This window comes from Asterias rubens, chromosome 5 (genome assembly GCF_902459465.1).
Source record: "Asterias rubens chromosome 5, eAstRub1.3, whole genome shotgun sequence".
Lineage (NCBI taxonomy): Eukaryota > Metazoa > Echinodermata > Asteroidea > Forcipulatida > Asteriidae > Asterias > Asterias rubens.
In genome coordinates this window covers 5,859,344-5,880,270 of record NC_047066.1, presented here as the reverse complement: position 1 = coordinate 5,880,270, position 20,927 = coordinate 5,859,344, and the positions used below count along the sequence as shown (strand labels likewise).

Sequence of the window (20,927 nt, the reverse complement as noted above, 5' to 3'; positions counted from 1 at the left end):
CTGAAACATTGCTGGGGTGGATTTCACAAAGAGTTAAGACTAGTCTTATCTCGAGTTAGGACGAGTTACTCGTCCTAACTTAGGACTAGCCATAGGTTTTTCATATCCCCTACGACTAGTCCTAAGTTAGGACTAGTCCTAACTCTTTGTGAAATTGACCCCTGGATGGTCAAATGTTTAGATTTAGTTATACCAAAAGGAGTAAACCTGTTTTCAATTCACTTGTTTGACAAAAGTTTCACCAAAAACTACCAAAAAAGCTGTACAAAAACCAAATTAATTGAGGATGCCATATCACCAAACTTTCTGATTAAATTAATCCACTGAATAATTTGCACCACTAGGGACTCAAACTACTGAGGAAAAAGGTGATATATCCAGAGAAGGACAAAGGTTGGGAGTCAATTCAATAAATGTTCAGAGAAAGCATGACAAAACAGCGCTCCAACTTCATTTCCCTATGAACTTAGGTTCAGTGACATAATCTGCTGTAGTAGTTCAAAAACTTAAAGGTTATTACTCAAAATAATTATTAGCATAAAACTTACTCATAAATTCATAAACAATTACCTTTAGACTGCAAACAGTGTATGCAATTTGAATAATTTGCAATTGGCAGCAGGAAAAAGCATAGAGGGTCGAGCAGTGGTAATCTTAAAGATTTGTGTAAATCTGTGTTGTTACTTTTCAATTGATGAAATTAAAACACACACAGAAAAAAAAGAGTTCTATTCTAAGAGATTAAAAAAAAAATTAAAAGAGGTAAATTGGACATAATTTATAGGAAGCAATGAAATACACGATGTCTCTAAAGCTGTTTAAATCTCAAGGGTATTAAGTAAAAACAAGTTTACAGAAAGTAACCACTGGAAAATGCACTTTTTTTTCTATTGCTTTTTTTTTTTTTTTTTTTCTAAATTTTATTTACTTATATTTTATTTTATTTTTTTGAGCTTATTATTAATAAGCCACAGCTCTTCGGAGTCTTAAAAATAATGAGGCGCCGATATTAAGCATTTTTCAAAGATGGCGCATAGAGCTGGGCAATGACCTCACCGTATCTCATCATAAATGTTACTGGTAGCAACCATTTTGGACAAATCATTCAATAGAAGTATACATTATTTAAATAAACCATGTACATTTAATTCAATTTAAAATTTATCAACAAGAAATCTTTCTCAACTGCACCAAAAAATATTCAAAATCTGCAAGGAAATATGACTCTGTTCCATAACTCTGGTTCCCCAAATTTTAAAGTAAAACAAAGTTATCTCTGATTAACTCTAAACTGTATAGACAAAGAGCCGTAGGAAGTATCCAAATTGTTGGCTGCTGCTTTAAAGTCACTCATAAATAGCCGCAGCCATAACTGTAACCTACACTTTTTAACCACCACTTTTTTCTTAGATAATTCCCTTTACAGATCCAATAGATGCCATCTTTTTAAGGGCGTCTTGGGTTTTGGCTTTGGGCTGCGTCTTGTGTTCTGACTTTACTACACAGCCAAGTGGTTCACCGACCAATCATGCACAGAATTTAATAAAATCCCTTCATGCCGCACGATATATTAATGCAAAATGCATAGTTGTGCACTCAAAGAATGATAACTTTGCCAATACATATGGCCGAGTTTACACTGGGTAATGTCATTCATGCCGGAACTATCCATTATGCTCCTTTCTGAATTAAAACTCTAACGCAACCCCCACTTCAATTGATAATTTTAAAAAACAATATAAATACATGTAAATGTATGATTTAAAATGAACAAATGGACATACAATCTGTCTAGTGCAGGGAGTATATAATTATCAATCAAGATTACACACAGATACGTACTAAACTCCAACAACAAAAACGCCTTCCACTGAAAATTTCAAATTAGGAAGGACAAAACCAAATTTAAAAAAACCCCACACACTTTCAATTAGTTTGCTGTCAAAGAGGTTAGAGTTGTAAAACTTAATGTGCCTAAGGAAACACCCTTTAACAGTGGTGGTGGGGGGGGGTTGGGTGTTAAAGGGTTCATCCCCACTCCCCCACAATGACATACACAGACTTACAACTTTGCTTTGTAAAAAAGAGGAAACTGCTCCACACTAAAACTTGTTGCAGTTTTTTTTTTTTCAGTTTCTCTTTTGTAATGGCACTAAAGAAAACTGAGAAAAAGAGGAAATCAGCTTATCTATTTTTGCTAAGCAGAATGTCTTTAATGAATGTTAAATTTGCATCAGTGGTAAAGAAGATATTTGTGTCAGGCACTCGGTAATCTTCTTTGGAATGGCAAAGGCTGTGGGTTCAAATCCCAACCGAGTAATATGCCTGGATTTTATTGCCACAAGACTCGAGAAAGTACTGGGTATACAGTACTTAAAGACAATGGACACTATTGGTTATTGTCAAAGACCAGTCTTCTCACTTGGTGTATCTCAACATATGCATAAAATAACAAACCTGTGAAAATTTGAGCTCAATTGGTCGCCGTAGTTGCGAGATAACTATGAAAGTAAAAACACCCTTGTCACACGAAGTTGTGTGCTTTCAGATGCTTGATTTCGAGACCTCAAATTCTAAATCTTAGGTCTCTAAATCAAATTCATGGAAAATTACTTCTTTCTCGTACACTACTTCACTTCAGAGGGAGCTGTTTCTCACAATGTTTTATACTATCAACCTCTCCCCATTACTCGGTACCAAGTAAGGTTTTATGCTAACAATTGTTTTGAGTAATTACCAACTGATGCCGAGTAAAACAATGGAGCTTTCAAAGGTTCAATTCATTACATTTAGCAGAGTGAAATTTATGCACACCATTGGTAGTTGAAAGAAATTTCAAGAATTTTAAAACGAAACTATAAACCTTAACCTTTTAGGTATTCCCTTAAATGCTCAAATTTTTGTCACTTAAATTTGTAATAAACCATTTTTCTTCTTCTATTTATATATACACATATAATATATAATTTTTCTTTTCTAGCCACAGTGCCAGTCTGAAAGAGATCTTTAACATTTCTGATCTTGGATTTCGTAACTTTTAAAGTAAAATTCAAACTGTTGTATAGAGTCGAAGCAATGCATTGCCAGAAAACAATATTTTCAAGCAATGTTTATTTACATCTTGATGTACAATAGAGTGGGTAGTTGCCGGCAGACCTTCGGCACGACACCCACAAACATTTTTGAAACGACAAAGAATTTTTTACTAATGTTGAAGTACAAAGAGGATTTGGAACTTGCTTAACAGAAATTATGGTTTGTTTGTAGAACATTCCCAATCTTCAAAATAAAAAGGCAATCAGCTTGACAGGACAACATGGTCAGTGACTCAAGTCTAAAAAATATACAGGTAAGTAGACAGTAGGAAAAGTTTGACTTTGTACATAGCAGGACCCAGTTTCAATAGAGGGCAGTGTTTAAAAATGCATAGTGTGAGACAAACATTCATTCAGGGTTAGAGTGGAAAAATTTGGCATTTAAGCCTAATTCTACCTGCCCAGTGATTTTTCTGGGCTTCTATGAATCCATCAAACTCACTTGGGGCCGAATTTCCTATAGAGTTGCTTCAGCACGAACAAGCAGCTAAGCATAACAAAATTACGTTTACCAGAATATGGTTACCAGCCAAACTACCATGTTACAAGTACAATATGTGACTAGTATCCTGCTCATTTCTGCTTAGCAGAAAATTGTTAAGCAGTATTTTCTGCTTAAGCAGCTGTTCGAAATTGGGCCTTGGCTTTTGGTGCAAGTAGTGCAGCCATGCAGGTGTCTTAGGGAAATCTGTCTGCCAAAGATTCTGTCCCCTATATGGGAATTTCACAAGGGCTGAAGGAGGTTGATTCCAAAGAGGGCGCTATCACCATCAGAAGAGGTTTTTACACAGTTCGCAGTAAGGGGAAGACCGAATCTCCTGCCACTTCGACAGTAAAATCTTTGGAATTTGACAAGATAAGTAGGGACAGGGATTACCCCAGTGACTAGCCAAGAGTACCAGTTAGCTTTTCACTTCACTGGTCCCTTAGCTTTTGCACTCATATGAAATAGGGAATGTTTTTCAACACTGAACTAGCCATCTTGGAGAGATTTTTGACTGGTTCTTGGGTGTTTTAATTGGCATTAAGCCGATGGACCATTGTTACGGGAGAACGCTGAGGGCTAAGCCAAGCATATGGTTTGACTATGCATTACTAAAATGAATAAAAAAAAACATGGGATGAGTTTCAAGGGAAGATCGAGCAGTTTAGTAATTAGAAAGCATATTTTGTCTCCCCCAAAAAGCGGATTGAGGGTCTATCTACCTTTGAAATGGCATTATCTCTGTGGGGACAAACAAAATCTTCAAGTTGTTATCATTAATTTCTCACATGATAAAGATAAATGAACACAGTTGCAGTAAACAAGAAAATGTGTGGTTGCGAGTACAGCAGGCTTCATACCTCTTCAGGCCTCGAATTAACCACCAGCATCCACAGCAATTGCCGTTATGCCCTGCGCTTTTTGCTATGGTAAAACCCTTTGCGAAGTTCCTATAAAAATTTACAATTTTCTCATAGCTAGAAGTGCACCTTACGAGAGGAAAATTGCTGTGGCCCTTCAAGAGTGAAGTTCAAGGCCTGCTGTCTCTTGGAGGCAGTTGCCTTGATGCCCTTTTCTTTTTGGCAGTTCCACATAATTGGGCCTCACCAAAGAATTCATGTTATACATTTCACGTCCAAGTTGAGACAACTGTATACGCTGTACATGTGCATGTACAGTGTACATGTGCCAACTCAACTGCCCACATCCTGCCCATCATATCTCCAACAATTCGTCTCAAGAGGATAGTGAAAGTTGAATAAACAAAATCTCTGGAAACTAAATTTGAACAGTTCCAATAGAAGTCAGTGCAACAACCGGAACATAGATTATAGTCTTGCAGGTACCGACTACTACAGTAACTCAACATCAATGCTCCGTGTACATACTTTATGGTGGCCCTTGATACTAATTTGGGGGTTGAATTTGTAGAAAAGGCGCAGTGGGGGGAACCCTCTCACTAAGCCATCACAGAAGACAGCATCTCGTCACTTTAGAAATTCCATGAGACAAGCTTAGCACCATCTGTGAAATCCACCCCAGGGCCTTTAAAACGATCGCATTCAATACACCAAAAATAACAGAATTTCTTGATCTGAGTAATACTGAGCAACCAAATCTACAGTAAGTCAATGCCTTACAATTTCCATTTTCTGTGTACAAACTTTACAGTATGTACATCCTGTCAATCTGTTTGCCTCAACTTCCCCCTCAAATTACCAATTAAATTCTCATAAACAAAAAAAAACCACACCGAATGTCTTAAATTATAGAGGAAAGGTTCATTCACCTATATACAGTAATTTAATACCTTATATTGTCAAGATTTCTCCCCTATTACTGTTTTATGTTTGACAGTTGCAGCAATACACCAATGACTGACTGGCTGATGATACTGTAAGAATAATGCTGAGTCTAAGAAGTCCTGGCCACGAAACAGCTGTTGGGTTTTAATTGGGTGCTCCGTTGATGCCTATAACGGTGACTTTATTCTGGTTGATCTCGACCTCCGTCTTGCGCCATTCTGCCAATCAAACAGGAAGATGTTTTTTATAGATTGAACAATCTTAAACCCTCTTATACATGTAGGTGCTGACCAAAATGCCTTAAAATTGTACATGTGCTATGCGCACTTCGGTGCAGTAACCTAGGCCACAGTGTCGTGTCATTGACTTTGGAACACTAGATGGCAGCAGACTTACCGGGTAAATTTCCATTCTTTAGGTACTTTGTAGTTCTGAGCATGCGCACAATACCGAGAACAACAGATTTACCTTTAGTCTGCTGCCACCTTTTGTCCAAAAAGTCCCTGATTGAATGTACAAGTATGGTCTATCAGTGGCACAGATTGCCAGTACAGAAACCGAATAAGGTTGAGATGAGAACGTCTCCTTCCAACAGTTGTTCAAATTCCATTTTTACCGAGGACCTTGAGGCACCTCCAGTTAACCACTCTCACTGAAACGTGTTGGGCTATTATTTTTACTCTGTATGCATGTGTGTGTGCCTTTTCAGGCCTTGCATTTCAATCTGTGATAGGGCACAGAATTTTTCCTCCGCTTCTATGAGGCAAATGCACATTTTTATTGGAACTTTGCAGAGGGCACCACAGCAAAAGCAATTAAAGAGTTGCAATTAAAGAGTTGCAATCGAATGAGAATGTTTGAACACCACTATTAAAATTTCACCCGAAACAATGAACCAAACAATTCTCTGATCGAACTTTTAAAGAATGTTCCCACTTGGATGTTCCAGTGAATAACTCAATGTGAACATTCCTAACAGAAGGGTGCAAAAAGAAAGCGGCTGCGTTCAAATGGACATGTGTTTGCAGTCCACAAATCAGAAACGTTCAAATTGGATGGGAATGTTCCCGACTTTTGAGATGCTCCCTTACTTTGATTTCACTCCTCTTTATTTCACTAAATGGTGAGGGAGAACAGAAAACCTCTCAAAAACTTTTCTTCAAACCAAAAAGGAAAACCACTTTACCTGCCAAAAGCATTGCAGCCACCTCGAAGTGGTTGAATTCTCCATTAGTGTCATTCTTCCTGTCCAGCGCTGCTGCAATCCCCAGGTCAAACTTGCCAAAACTGACCCCTCCAGCGGGTTGTGTATGACCGCCTGAAGTAGTGGTGTCCAGAATAATTTTAGAAGACGGAGCTGAATGTTGACTAATAATCGATCTCTCAAGTTCAGCGCAGCTCAATCCCTGCCCCTGGGTAGTTGGTCTAGGTACATGTACTTGAGCCTTGGACGTGAACTCAACAGCTGGTTTTCCTTTTTGGAGAGTAGCGTTGTCCTCCTCCAAGATCTCAAAATTACCCTTGTCAAAAATAAGCGAGCCAAAAGTGACACCACAGTTGCCTTGCGGCTCCAAGTCAAAGACGGGGTAAGGTTTGGATGTGGAAGAGCCAGCCGAGGGCGTCGGTGAGGAGGTGTTTCTAGGAGGCACAGGTACTGGAGCTTGGACTCTGGATCTTAAATTGATTGGTTTCTCGTCCGTGGAAGAGTCGGGTCTGTCTACTTGTTTTTTAGCTGCGGGTAAGTTTCCTTTGCTCGTTGCAGAATGACCTGATGGAGGGTTCGTTGAGAGAACAATGCTAGCCTTGCTTGTGACTAACGGTTCCTTCTCACTCGTCTTAACCCCCAAAGGTTGTGATTTCAGGTCTTTGAGGGCCACCATTGGAGCCTGAGGCATATTGGATGCTAGGGGCTGCCGACTGGCTGCAGCCGTTTTAGGAATAGGGGTCAGTTTCAAACAGTTTGCATACGTCAGATTGGTCAGTCCTGATGATTCTAAGTTTAAATATTGCACACTGGCTTCTGGGCCTTGAGGGGATACTGCACGTCTACATGTATCATCAAATGACACTTCCTTAATCACCTTGTTGTGGTCGACAGAGCTACTCCGCTGGAAGGTTCTGCTGCCTTGACCCACACTGCTGCTTCTGTCCGACCTCGCAGTTTGAGCGGCGATATATTTTTGATCAGGTCTAATATTACTCTTCACTGATTGAAAGTCTTTTGCAGACTGTGCGGCTGCGATAGCCTCACTCTGTTCTGCATTAATAGGATTATTCAAATCTAGTACTGTTGCTCCTGAAGGCAGGGCCTTCGAGTCCGAGGCCGTGGTTTTAATTGCAGTTACGGACTCCATAGAGTTCTCGCTATTGGATGGGCTATCCACATGATCGCCATCCTTAAAGTCCAAAAGCACCTGGGGGGATAACTTCAGGGGAAGCGACGAAGCTTTCATGTTGGACTTGACTTTGCTTGCATACGACAATTCAAACTGTGGTGCTGTGGTGGGCTCAGTCTGTACAGGTGGTGTAATAACTTTGTCCGTTTTCTTAAGATTCTCTGAAAGATTCTTTGGTTTCAACTTGTTATGATCAACATCTTCACTGTCTTTGTCACCTAGCTGGGACATTCCAGTTGGCTCACTGCTGGATTTACGCAACCCAGCGGCGAGTAAGTTTCTCCGGTAGGACTCCCTGTCCATGTACCGTCCTGTGGTGGCAGCGTAGCGGTGATCGTCCATGACGCCGCCGCGTTTCTTCGCGCTGCGCAAGGAACGCTTATATTTAACTTCTTTAAAGTCGGCATTGTCGTTATCTGCTGAGGAGTCTGCGCTCACCGTTGGCTCACTCAAACTGTGGGGCTTTCCAACAGTGGTGGCTTGGTGGCAATCTGTTACAGTTACCGTGTCAAGTGACTGCATCTGTGGGTCATGCTTCTCACTATCAGAGTCGCTGTGAAAACATTTGGCAGGAGGAACACTTTGACTAGGCTGAGATGAAACTTTTGAAAGTACAGGATTGTCAGTATCTGAAGGCTTGACTGTTTTGGAAGTTGCGTCCACATGCTGGAGTTTCACGGGATCATCCTGCATCTTCACCCCCTTGTTGTTGTTGGGCTGCACTTTGTCCCTTCTCCCAATGAAACTGCTGTCCGGTTTTGAGGTTTGAGTGGTATTGTTTTCGTCCAGTTCATTTAGAGGAAGGTCTACCTTCCCAAACAATGCATCAGGCTGGTTCCTAGTGGCCGAAAAACCCACACTGCTGACGTCGTTCAAACAGGCAGCTCCATCCGTAGATGAATCCCCACTGGAGGTAACACTATCTGATGAAACAATGGGCGGGTGACGGCCGAGCTCGTTAGGTAGTGGTGAGGTGACCTCGCCTCTGGTTTCAGAGTCTCTGAGCGGGTGTTTAGTGTGGTGTTCTGGCGGTGACTGGGGAGATGCCAACTTCATACTGTTAACATTCATGATGTCGTTCACAGTTCCTACATTTAAGAAAAACAAATTAATTAAAGTGTTCAATCATTTCGTCAATTTTGCACTGCAATATAGTTTGACTGAACATGTTTTGAGCACACTGAATGCTAATATTGAGCAGCAATGATTTTTAGTAGCAGCTGATATGTTTCTTGTAGCATTTTGCAATGCTATACAAGCGTTGCTTAAATTTTACACTAGACTGCAGGACCGAGGTCAAACGTTTTATTTTGAGTAGCAATATATACATGTATACGTTTTGTGTAGCATTTTGCAGTACTACAAAAGCAGTGCTTAAATTTAACGATGGACCGCAGGACCGACCGAGTAGGTTCTTAGGTGTCTCGCATAGCGTGTCAAGACTGGGACAAACCTTATTGATCAGCGAGCTTAGGCCAACTTAAAAAAAAATTGGGGTCCAGAAAGCCCCCCCCCCCCCCACACACACACACCACATTTCATTACTCGTAGAGAGATCCCTGGATATTGTAGTCATTGTGTCTATGACGACTCTAACAACAATGGTCCCAGCATGATACAATTTTAGAGTCATACCAATGTAAGTAGCCAAAGGGGTCTGTGGTGACTTTTTGACACCTTTTTGTGTAATTGGAACCTATCACCAAGACATAGCAAATTCAAACAATTCACTTCCAACTTCTGGCAAACACCCTGAGGGCAAGTTCTTATCAGCTCTTAATTCTTCACTGTGTACATCTGCAATCAATGCTTATGACCTCAGTACTAAATTTACAGAGTGGGGTTCGGTTAGCGGTCCTGAGACCAGCTCCTCAGAGCAGTTGGGACTCGGTCTAGGTGATTGGGAATCTGAACCAAGGAAAGCGGTCACTCGGTTCCACAAAAGAGTGGACCCGCGGGTCCGGTTCTCAATTTGGAACCGGGTAGAACCGGGTAATCGAAGGAAACGCCGAAGCTTAGTGTGGGGGTGAAGGCTACCTACCTGTGGATTTCTTTTTCTTGCTTTTCTTTTTCTTCTTTTTGGCAGCAGCCCATTTCGTGTCAATACTCTGCGGTTGATCCTCGGAGCAGCCAAAGTCAGATTCCTCTCTTTCAAAACTGCCGTCCGCGGATGACTTATTTACACATGATTTAGGCACTTCTGGAGCACTTGACGAAACGGTTAAGTCCGAGTTTGGTAATCTGTCATTAAGCAATTTCTTATTCGCAGACTTCTCATCAGGCATACAATGATTTAAGACGCTCTCGCTGTTTGTAATACTGCCTGGGAACTCGTCAAACTTTGCAGCGTCGCTGTTCACATCCGAGCACGAAATACTGCCGTACTTAGTCTCGGCATTGGCAGCCATACTGCTATCCATTGAGTTTGGATGCGTTGTTGGCTTATTTGAGAGGAACAAAGGTGGTGGGCAAGTTGAGTTCTTAGGCAGACTGTTGTTGGTGAGGAGTATGCCGACTGAATGACCAATGTCTTCCAGAGAATTGAACGGTGGGGACTTGGGTATCAGCGCAGCCTTCTCCTCATTTGTGCACTCGTCCGAATCGCAGTCGCAATGCAATTCAACTGTAGTGTTTTTCGGAAAACAATTTCGTGTTTTGGTTTTAGCGCCCTCTCCAGTCGGGGCGTGAGGTGGTTTGGATTTGACGCAGTGTTTACTCCTATCAGTCACAGTTCTATCCTCTACATTCTCCGCCGTACCATTCATCAAGACCAGCTCTCGATCCGCGGATGTCGGCTTCTGTGATTTTACACCAGTCAGGACCTTCCGCTCTCCTGCAATGTCAGATTCCATAGTGCTCCATTTATTTGGCATTAAAGATGATTTTGTATCGCCAGTTGCTTCTACTATGCTGAGGTCATCATCAGCAAGAAGAACACTGCGATCCTGATTTAATAGCCGTGCAGAATCCCGAGGTTTACTGTGTTCACCGAGATAACTAGCACCAGCTTGATTCCCAGAGTTGATTCGACCACCATAATCTCTTGTCTGTTCTACACCACTGGCAGTCTTATTTTGGACATTTAGTCGTTGACTCAACAATGCCCCGGATCTCGATAGAAATTTCCCTGTACCCTTGTTGCTCTGTTCTGGTTCGCTCTGTTGGTGGAAGCTATCAGCAATGCGACGGCTGACAAAACGTCCGAGACACCCACCCGCAAGGGGGGCAGATTGGGATGAAAAAAGTGCGGCCTCCTTTTCTTGGTCCAACTTCAGTTGCAAGAGAGTTTGTCCCGGTAATTCTGACAGCTCTCGTGATTTCTCTTTCAAGTTATTAACCTGTAAAAGAGCAAAACAAAAAAATTAGACAAAATAAATTGAAAGTTTTTTTTCTGCTAAATTAATTAAATTTGTTTTTACTTCCATGCATTTCAAACGTAAGGTGATCCCTCCCCTGCCACTTCCCAGGTTGTATTGAAAACTTGAGCGTGATCCAGCCCTGATACTTCACGACGGCAACGACGGCAATTGCCGTCGTTGCCCCTACCGCAGTTGCAATGCCCTTCAAAAACCCAATTTTTCACGGCAATGATTGCCGTGCCCTTTTCTCATCATTGCCGCCGTGCCCTTCCTCCCGAAAACAAATAATATTCAACGTTGTCAAAGTTCGAAAATAAGCCAAAAAGTCCCGATGTCTGTGTAAATTTCACGCAACGAAATAGACCCAAATTTCACGCACGTAAGGCACAACAGCAGATTTCAGGCCCGTTAGTCGTTGTTCTTTGCGTGCGACAAAAAAATACTCGAAACATCGAACGCTAAAGGGCGTTTCGGAACAAAGCGATAGCGTGAGATTAAACGCCCTCTAGTGGTAAAATTACGCAAACCAACGCTAAACGCCTTGAGACAAAGACTCGACGTGTCTGTGCATGCTGGGATAGTGGTTTTCCCCATGCTTGGTACATATGATGTACCATCATGTACAGCATAGTCGTCGCGCACCGCATGCATTTATTCTGTCAACATCGTGTCAAAATGGAGCAGTTACGTGGGAATTTTAGCGTCTCTACGAAAAACTACACAACGTGCATGACCAATAGTAGGATTACGTATGAACAAAAATTATTTATTGTGTATTGTAAGTCGTTGTTCTTTATTTTGTTGAATTAGATGAATGCTTTCTTTTTTCATTGGGTAACAGTTAGAAAATGGAAAAATTGGAAGAACTATTTTTTACAGGCAACTCCGAGGTTTTTTTTCAAACTGCCGTCATGCCCTTCGCAATTTTTTATGATTGCCGTGATGCCCTTCCAAATTTTTGAAAATTGCTTTGGTGCCCTAAATTTTTACAAAAAGTCAAGGCAAAACTGCCGTGCCCCTTAAAAGCCGAAGTATCAGGGCTGGTGATCCCTAGTTATAATATGACAGTTACAGGTTGAATGGCTTTTGACTTGCTCCCCTTGGCCCAATTTGATAAAGCCTGCAAGCACAAAAAAATGCTTAGCATAAAATGTCTTCCTTGATAAAAACAAGATTACCAACCAAATTTTAATTTGTTGCATATTGCTTGTTACTGGAATTCAGCTGTTGTTTGGTTTATCCTGAAAATCACATGGAAATTTGCTCGGTAATCCTGTTTTTATTAGGAAGAAAATGCATGCTAAACAAATTTTTGTGCTTAAAGGCTTTATGAAATTGAGCCCAGATAGCTCTGTTGGTAGAATGCTGTCTTGTTAAACCGGAGGTCACTGGTTCAAACCCCACTCTAGCCTTGCTTTGTCTAATCCAGAAACTTAAATTAAACCCAGTCAGTTTCCCATGTGTTTTAAAAAATTGTCTGCAGTCAGTGATAAAAAGGACAATATTGTAGACGCTTTGGCCCATAAAAGATTTATTAATTTCAGCTTGATTGGTTTCTCCTTGTTAATCCTGCTTTTAGCAGGTCCAATCAATTATCAACCTGCAAATGTAGCAACGAGAAATTTGCATCAACAATGTACACACATGATTACAATACATACACAACAGTATAGGATGACCTCTGCTATTATAATATGACCAAAAGACACGTTTGTCTGCATACATTGGTGCGTCCTGAAAAAAAGGTTGGTGTATCACACCAAATGTAAGCTTGATCTTCGAGCTACACAAAATATGGCAGATACTGTTTACTTCCCACAGTAAAAGAATTATTTTAACAATTTTTATAATGAAAACTGAACACAATGAAAATTTACAAAAAATATCCATAAATTTCTCATGGTGCTACATTGTAATACAAACAAGATGCACAAAAGAACGAAACTTGGATCGGTCGAGTTGGTCCATGAAACCGTTCGATATAAAATGCATGGTTAGCAGTTATACGGTTAGAAAGATGTTTTAAAAGTAGAATATAATGATCTACACAAACATGCCTCGAAATTGGGTGGTTTTCCACTTAGCAAACTAACGCGTTCGGCCATTTTATGGAGTCACAAACTTGACTCGACAAAATGGCGTGCTGTGTTTTATAATTAAGTTTACGGCTTAAGGAAAACCAAGGAATTTCGAGGCATACATACTTTTAATACATCTTTCTAAACAATATGCATTTTATAAAAAATGGTTTCAAACCCTTTTCATAGACCAACTCGCCCCATCCAAGGCAACACTTCCCTTTAAGCTGAGAAAAATCTTGAATACATTAGAACAGAAAAGAAAAAGAAAAAAAAAAGGAACATACATTTAAACATTACAAAAACACCTAATTGAAGTTTGTATGACCCAGACACGCACACACGTGTATTCATAGGTGACTCAGCAAATAGACCGATCCAGTAGGCTCCGCCCACGACGCACGTGTGAGCAAGAACATGTGAGCCTCTCCAATGCCTTTCTGCACAACTCTGCGGCGCGCGCCAAGCATACGTGCACGGATGTCGGACCTTAGTGTCGGACCTTCGTTGCGTTGTGATTGGTCAATACGCAATGGGGCGGAGCTTAATGGATCGGTCTATTGCCCCTTTTACTGAAGTTGGTAATATTGGTATTGTATTCAACTCTTCCATGACACCAAGTTCGCATATTTTGAATATCGACTAACCTTGTTTTGGTTTGAACAAAGAAAAATTGACTGGATCAGGATTTTAATCACTTTTTCTGTGTCAAAGGGGGAAAACCCAATAATTAGACTAAAGTATGGAGCATATTTTGAGATATATTTTTACATACATTGTGACAAAAGCAACCCTCCTTATTACGATGCATACGGTAAATCTTCTTCTTTTGTTTCCTTTCAAGTATGGAACTCCCTAAAGGCCTTACCAGGCCTCAACCTTTAGCTTCAGAGGGGCAAGGCCACTTGGCCTCAAAAGCTCTCAAAAAGAAAGGGGCACCAAGGCCAACTGAAAGGGCACCAAGGCCATTTTCAAACCTTTATTTGTTGATGATTATGTTAAAATACTTTCCACTGATTTCAAGATGGTGGTCAACTTTCCAACCCATATTTATTTCATTGTCGCTGAAATTGAATAAAAGTTTAAAAATATTTGTTTCTGAATTATTTACAGTTTTTTTGCAGCGCTCGAATTGCAAACGATTACCCCAGTAATTAACTTACCCCCTAACCCTTATTCACCGACTTAATTAAACTCCCTTCTGGTCATCTGAAAACAAATCGTTGCTCCAGAACAAAGAATTGTTGAAAAAATCATACAGAAAAAATATTAAGAAAAATAATTCCCTGCGTGTTAATCTGAAGAAAAAAGATCAATTAGTCTCTGGCTCACCACTACCCCAACTCTGTGAGACAAACGAGCCCAACCCACCCCACGCCAACAACCCCCATCATACACCAACAACCCGGAGGCTCAGCTAAATCCGATGATTTGGAAAAATATTTATTTCTTTTTTTCCCTTCTTTTTTTATATAAATATGATTAAGAAAATTAAAAACGAACCCTCAACCCCTTAGCACAAAATAATTGGCCTAGCATTTAGCTAAACTTGTAAGTTGTATTTTGCATGCCGGCGTTTATGCCATGCTAGACTGCGCTAAATAATTACTATAAAAAAAGTAAACAAACGCACCTAATTAAAAAATGCTTCTTAAGTTGGCACTTTGCTACCACTCTAGCCCTTTCGCCTTCCTGCTTATTTTTGCATCTTTTGTGGGGATGGCATGCTGATTAATCAATAATGAACTTGATGGAGTTTGATGATTGCCAAATTAGGGCTCTGCCGTTTGACGTTTTACAATTCCACGCTTTTTGTGTGTACACAAACATGTGTTTGGCAATGAAAAACAAAGTCGCAAGGCAGGCAGATCACTGGTAGTGGTGGGTCACAAACATTAATCCAGTACAAGCCTTGGACACCAGCGAAATAGCCAGGGGAAAAACATAGACTGTATCCAGCCCCCGGCCGCGCGCCTCCCTCGCCCCATCCGCTACAAATACAGATCTCAATGGACAAAATCAGTGCGAAAATGCGTAATTTAATGTAGGGACTTGTAGCGAGTTTATACATTGGAGTAGTCTGGTGCTGCGTTTTTAGTAGTAAACAGCTCAACTACGTTTGATATGGTTACCATGCCACATTCTCGACACATTTTTTATTGCACAGAAGCAGCATTGTGAAAAACTAGTGTGCGGGATCGTACGTTCCGAATTTTACCTCCATATAAATTAAATGGGTCACAATGTTAACATTAAATAACTTTTTCGAATAAATAATGTTATGGAATCAATGGAAAAGGGCACGACGGCCAAGTGGCAGTAAGATACGTGATTTTTAAAAGGGCTTCACAGCAATTGGCTGGGGCATCGCGGCAATGGCAGCTGGTGGCCGCTGTAGAGGTCGAGGCCTGCCTTACATTTAAACCTACTAATCACATAGTGCATCTTGATGGCCTCATTGTGGTCCAGCGCAACAAGGATCAAAAGGGGAACAACTCACACAAAGGAATACTGATGATGGTAATCCACATACCTCCATGTGGTTTACAATGAATGCTTATTTTACCACACTACAAAGAACGCGTATTTTTTGCTAAAAATTACTTTCATTTCTGGATGAGATACTACATGTATATTACCAAATACAGAACGTGGCATTATGTATGAATAAAACAACCATGTGTACAACATGCCCAAAAATACCACGCTGCACCCACAGCAATTGCCTTGGTGACCTGTGCCTTTTGTGGTGCCCTTTGCAAAGTTCTAATACAAATTATATTTTCCTTATACAGAAGTGCACCTTATAAGAGGAAATTGCTGTGCCCCTCCAGCATGTCCGAGAGCAAAGTTCAAGGGCTGATCAAAATCATGATAGTTTCACAGCACTAAGCTTACATTTTATAGGGAATAGAAAATAACACAAAGTTGGACTACAACAAATGACTGTAGTCAGCAACTTGAGAACAACACAGAGAAGAATGGTCAATTTAACAATACAGGATAAAATTAACCATGTAACAAAATACTAGAGAAAACACAAGCCAAGGACATCAATCATTGAAAGGATAAAGGAGATGGGCAGGCCATGTTTCAAGGGTCCAAGACAACAGGTGGACAAGATGACTGACAGAATGGCAGCCTAGAGCAGGCAAGAGGAGGGGGAGAGGCAAATTTTTCCATTTCAAAACTGACATCCAAATGAACATGACTGGCCACTAAGTAGCCACCAACATTATGATCGTTTTGTAAATACTGAGATTGCCCTATTCTGTGTCATGTACAATATGAACTATTAAATATGTTAAATACACAGTGGTCTGGTGGTACACTTACTATTGGACATTGAGACTTTCAACTTTACACCAGATACACAAACCAAATTGTATGATCAACGAATCATAATAGAAATTGGAAGCAGACTTTACAACCTATATTGATTGGCATTGATAATAACAGTGTGTAATATGGATCAGGTATTGGTGCTCTTCTTTTGACACACCCACCATGCCCACTCATCACTCATTGATTTAGTAAGCCAAAAATACACACAACTGTGTACAATTGCAACTGTACAACAACATGGATGTACCAATCATGGAGTACCACACAGTATACATGATATACCCATACATGTACTGGATTATTAAGTGTTGTACACATTCATTGTACAAGGTACATGTACATGTACATGTACATAGTGAACTGTATACAATACCAGTGTACATTTCATGACATGACATGACATGAACATGTACATGTAGATGTATGCATGTGTAAAACATACATTGTGTTATTTGAACATAGTACATGTACAAGGATGTACAACAGTGTACTAGGCACATACATGAACACTAGTCCTTGCTCTACAGTGTGCCTGCAGTGTGTGTCAAAAGCCAAAATAAACTACAGGCCTGTAGGCCTATGCTTTGTTTTTTAAGGGCAAGATACTAAGGGCACCAAGGCATTTTCTCCTTGGTAAAGGGCCAGCCTATGAGGAAATTGTAAATTTCTACTGGGGGAGAGCATTTCAAGGGCTCCAAGGCAATGGCCAGGGGAAATGGAGCCAATCGCCTTTGTTGCCTCGGTGAAGTACATGTACCCAGGTGCTGTTTTTGTACTACCAGCGTGTGAAAACAACAATTTCTACACAAAATTTCAGACAAAATGTCTACACAGTTTGCTGTACATATGACAGTAGAGCTGGGGACACTAAGCACAGTTTTCTAACATCTGAAGGCCATTTTTGCCCACAAATGTTTTGTAAAGGTTTAAATTTACCATGAGCTTGAAAGGGGATTGTGGAAGACATACTTTTAACAATAGTACTTGAAGAAGATCCCTCAAACTGTGTAAGGTATAACTGCACTCCAAATAGTACACAAATAAATCAACATTTGTGTGAGTTCATCTGGAATGGAATCAGATATCAATATAAACTTTGACCTTCAACCAACTCAACTGTGATTTTTTCTTCTAGTCTGAAAGGTTCAATACATAGATCATATTATTCATCTTTATCAGTGGATGACCAAGACTGAAAACTGCAGGGGGACTATGACATATTTTAGGGTTGAGTAAAGATAATTTAGTTAAAAGTTACTGATATTTAGATTTTTAACATTCCCAAGAAAGATACTATATTAACATAGGTGACTAGTAAAATTGACTACACGACTAGTTGTGCCTCAAAATGGTTGCAACTTTCAACATTTAATAATAGTCATGACTAATTTTTAATTCCCAAGATGAATTGCGGCATTATCTTTGCTGCAGGCGCAAATAGTAAAATTTGTGCTGAAAGGATTGAAGGATTGTGTAACTGATGTTTGAGTGTGTTTTGAAAGTAAATTATGTTGTCTGAATAGTCGTGAGCGATACAACTAGTTCACCAAGCAGGTAGTTGCGTTTTGTAGAAGTCGAGGCAGCTCTACTGAGTTAGTTGAATAACGGTAGTCCCAACTCGACTAAGCAAACAATAGTCGCAACATCAACACTCATCATTTTAATGTTTTCTGCCTTTTATCGATTTAACTCTATGTACCATGTTGTACATTGGAGACATCAACTCCCTATTTATACTGCATTGTGTCTTTTGAATCAGTAGACAAAATTGAAAAAAACATTAATACAAAATAATAACCAGTCGCACTAGTCACCCAAGCTATACATTATAAATATAATTGAAGTGAAGTATGTCTGCACATACTACAGACATTCTACCAGCAAAGAGTATCTCTCTCTGCCCCCCCCCCACCCCCTTCCCCATTGGTTACACAATCTTCACTGCGTGTGCATGAAGTGTACATGTATGCATGTGGGATATTTCTATCAATATTTAAAAAACATATCATGACAGTGCAGCACTTGTGCCTGTAGAGTGGATAGATAAACCAAGTACAGCTGCATGTTAAGACCACTCACCCATGTCCAACAACACACCTGTATAAAGTCCTGTTTACGTGTTCCGCATTGTACCTCCATGGATTGGTTATACGTGTACATGGTCTGGGGTTTCATTCAGTTGTCTGTATCCAAATTTTGTGAATCCACAAAAAAAACCATCCCTCAATGGAAGATCCCGTAATTACTCGCAAATTCACAATAGTTTGGATCAGCAGAAGATTTTTCTACTGTTGTGAATGCTGCTTTAAAGCTAGTGTATTCGAGCTAAAAAAACATCTATGTCATTGTCACTACTGCACTAAATGTTGAATTCTACTGGTTTGTCAGCAGGATGCATGGGTTGCAATTGTTTGGGGATTAATTTTTGGGGCAAAGTGCAATTAGTAAGCTTGGGCGATACCACGATATTATCGAATATCGCGATATTAATTTGGAAACGATTTTGATATCGGATCAATTTGGTTTTAATCGAAATGTCGATATATCGCGATATATCGCGATATATCGCGATATCGATCAAGTATTTCCTAGCTCAACTTATGAACGTTTCAACAAACTTATTTTCTAAACTGGACTGAAGTTTTTCAAACAGAAGTGACCTTTATAATGGGTAGGCCTATGGCATTTGGTATAAAATGACTCCTGGTTGAAAACAATATTTGTCTACTCAATGAAGGCCTGATATATTGTAAATTAACCATGTCATATAAATGGTACATGTATCAACAAAAAGTTACCATGCCTTCGAGCAGTACTTTATCATTATTTAGATCTTTATAGAACTTCCAAAGTAAATTATTTTCTGTCCCCTAACACTACTGGCTGTCGCTTCACAGGTTGTATCGTAAACATGTGTGTGATTCCTGGCTGCACAACAGGTAATGGTTGTATGGATGGCTTCTGACTGTCACCCCTAAACAAAGATTAATAAAATAGGGAGACCGCCAACATAGGGATAGAATAGATACCTCAGTTGGAAGAGCGCTGGCACATTACTAATACGGAGGTCGTTAGCCCACCTTGTTGAGCTGTAAATGGCTCCGCTTTTAACTTCAGTCTCATCACTGTCGCCATGAGACCAATGTTAATAAAAGCGGAGCCATTTACAGCTCAACAAGGTGGGGTAGGAGGTCGTTGGTTCAAATCCCGCTCTTCTCTAGTAATTCTTGTTAGTTCAACAGAAATCATTTAAAATTTACCAAGTCAGTTCCTTTCCCTTGTGGTGTATTGTTTGATAATTTTGTTGAGAAACCCTTGCATTGATTTTACAAAGAAAAATTATAAAATAATGACTAAATATCATAAAATATTGTTCACATGAAATGCACCAGTCCAAACAGGACCATTCCAATCGATAGTTTCATCATGAAAGAGAACCAAAAATCATGTATGGGATTGTGCTCTTCCATAGGGCATTTTATTGTTTTACAAAATTAGCGTCTTAGTAAGTGGTTAAACATGATTAAACATGGAAGCAAAACTGTACAGTTTTGTGACAATCACAATGTCATGACAGTTGACATTTGGTAATTTCAAATTTATTGTGACACAATAAATTTTGTGATTTAATTTAAACAAACAATGTAATTGTAGTTGGAAACAAAGAAACATAAGCATTTACAACCAGTAGCAAGTGGCATTTGTTGGTAAAATGTGGAATGCATTTTTATTTCAGACCTACATTAGGCCTATCTCAGAATGACAAGTCAAAATTGAAACAACCCAGTTTGTTCTGGAGTTTTCGGTAGTGGCTGGGTCTGCTGTGTGTGCTGGTTGGTCCAAACTCTCCTTTTTTTCTTACCTCACAAACGGACAGTGACTTTGGTACAATGTTATCATACACTTCTAGAAATCTTTCTGCGTCTTCCCCCTGAAGCGCAAGGGCTAAAAGTAGCGCCAAAAGCTCGAAATTCGGTTCGATTTTCAGCCCGCCATCGTCCCGTTCTAATCCACTCGCTGCCATTTTAGGTGAAACATTGCGATGTGTTGTTATGGCAAAGTGCGCATGCTCAGACCAATATCGAAAGAGGTTGCAGTACAGCCAGATAGATACCGCACTGCACAGTGCATCAATGCATTGTGTACAATTTAAATGGGGGACGAAAATAACAAGAACTGCCGTTGAGGAAAAACACCATGTACCACTTCAAATAAACGACCAAAACCACCACAAAAATAGCCCTGAAAACTCCCGGAATAAAGTAACACAACAACAAACTCACCCTTTTCAAGAAAATTTAATTTCCGTGCAAATGGCTCAAACGAGAAGAGCAGAGGACGTAGTGTAGGTTCAGGTGTAGGGTG

At 40.0% G+C, this 20,927-nt stretch overlaps 1 protein-coding gene across 1 annotated transcript; it reads right to left on the bottom strand.

The window, feature by feature from the left end:
* Nucleotides 1-4,242: 4,242 nt before the first annotated feature.
* LOC117290877 (nucleolar protein dao-5-like) lies at nt 4,243-20,586 on the bottom strand. The gene is made up of 4 exons (XM_033772433.1): nt 20,425-20,586; nt 9,822-11,118; nt 6,571-8,868; nt 4,243-5,602 (listed from the first exon to the last, which is right to left on the bottom strand). Exons 1-4 carry the CDS (start codon nt 20,584-20,586, stop codon nt 5,529-5,531), a joined length of 3,831 nt encoding a protein of 1,276 aa, XP_033628324.1. The 3' UTR covers nt 4,243-5,528.
* Between the last annotated feature and the right edge of the window lie 341 nt (nt 20,587-20,927).

What these genes read in the sequence shown, in the direction of transcription:
- LOC117290877 (XM_033772433.1), bottom strand. Translation starts at nt 20,586, where the DNA reads ATGGCAGCGAGTGGATTAGAACGGGACGATGGCGGGCTGAAAATCGAA. An exon ending in CAAGAAAAAGAAATCCACAG is followed by an intron (nt 8,869 to 9,821) that starts GTAGGTAGCCTT and finishes TCTTAAATGTAG; the next exon opens with GAACTGTGAACGACATCATG. An exon ending in GGCTGCAATGCTTTTGGCAG is followed by an intron (nt 5,603 to 6,570) that starts GTAAAGTGGTTT and finishes TTTGATTGGCAG; the next exon opens with AATGGCGCAAGACGGAGGTC.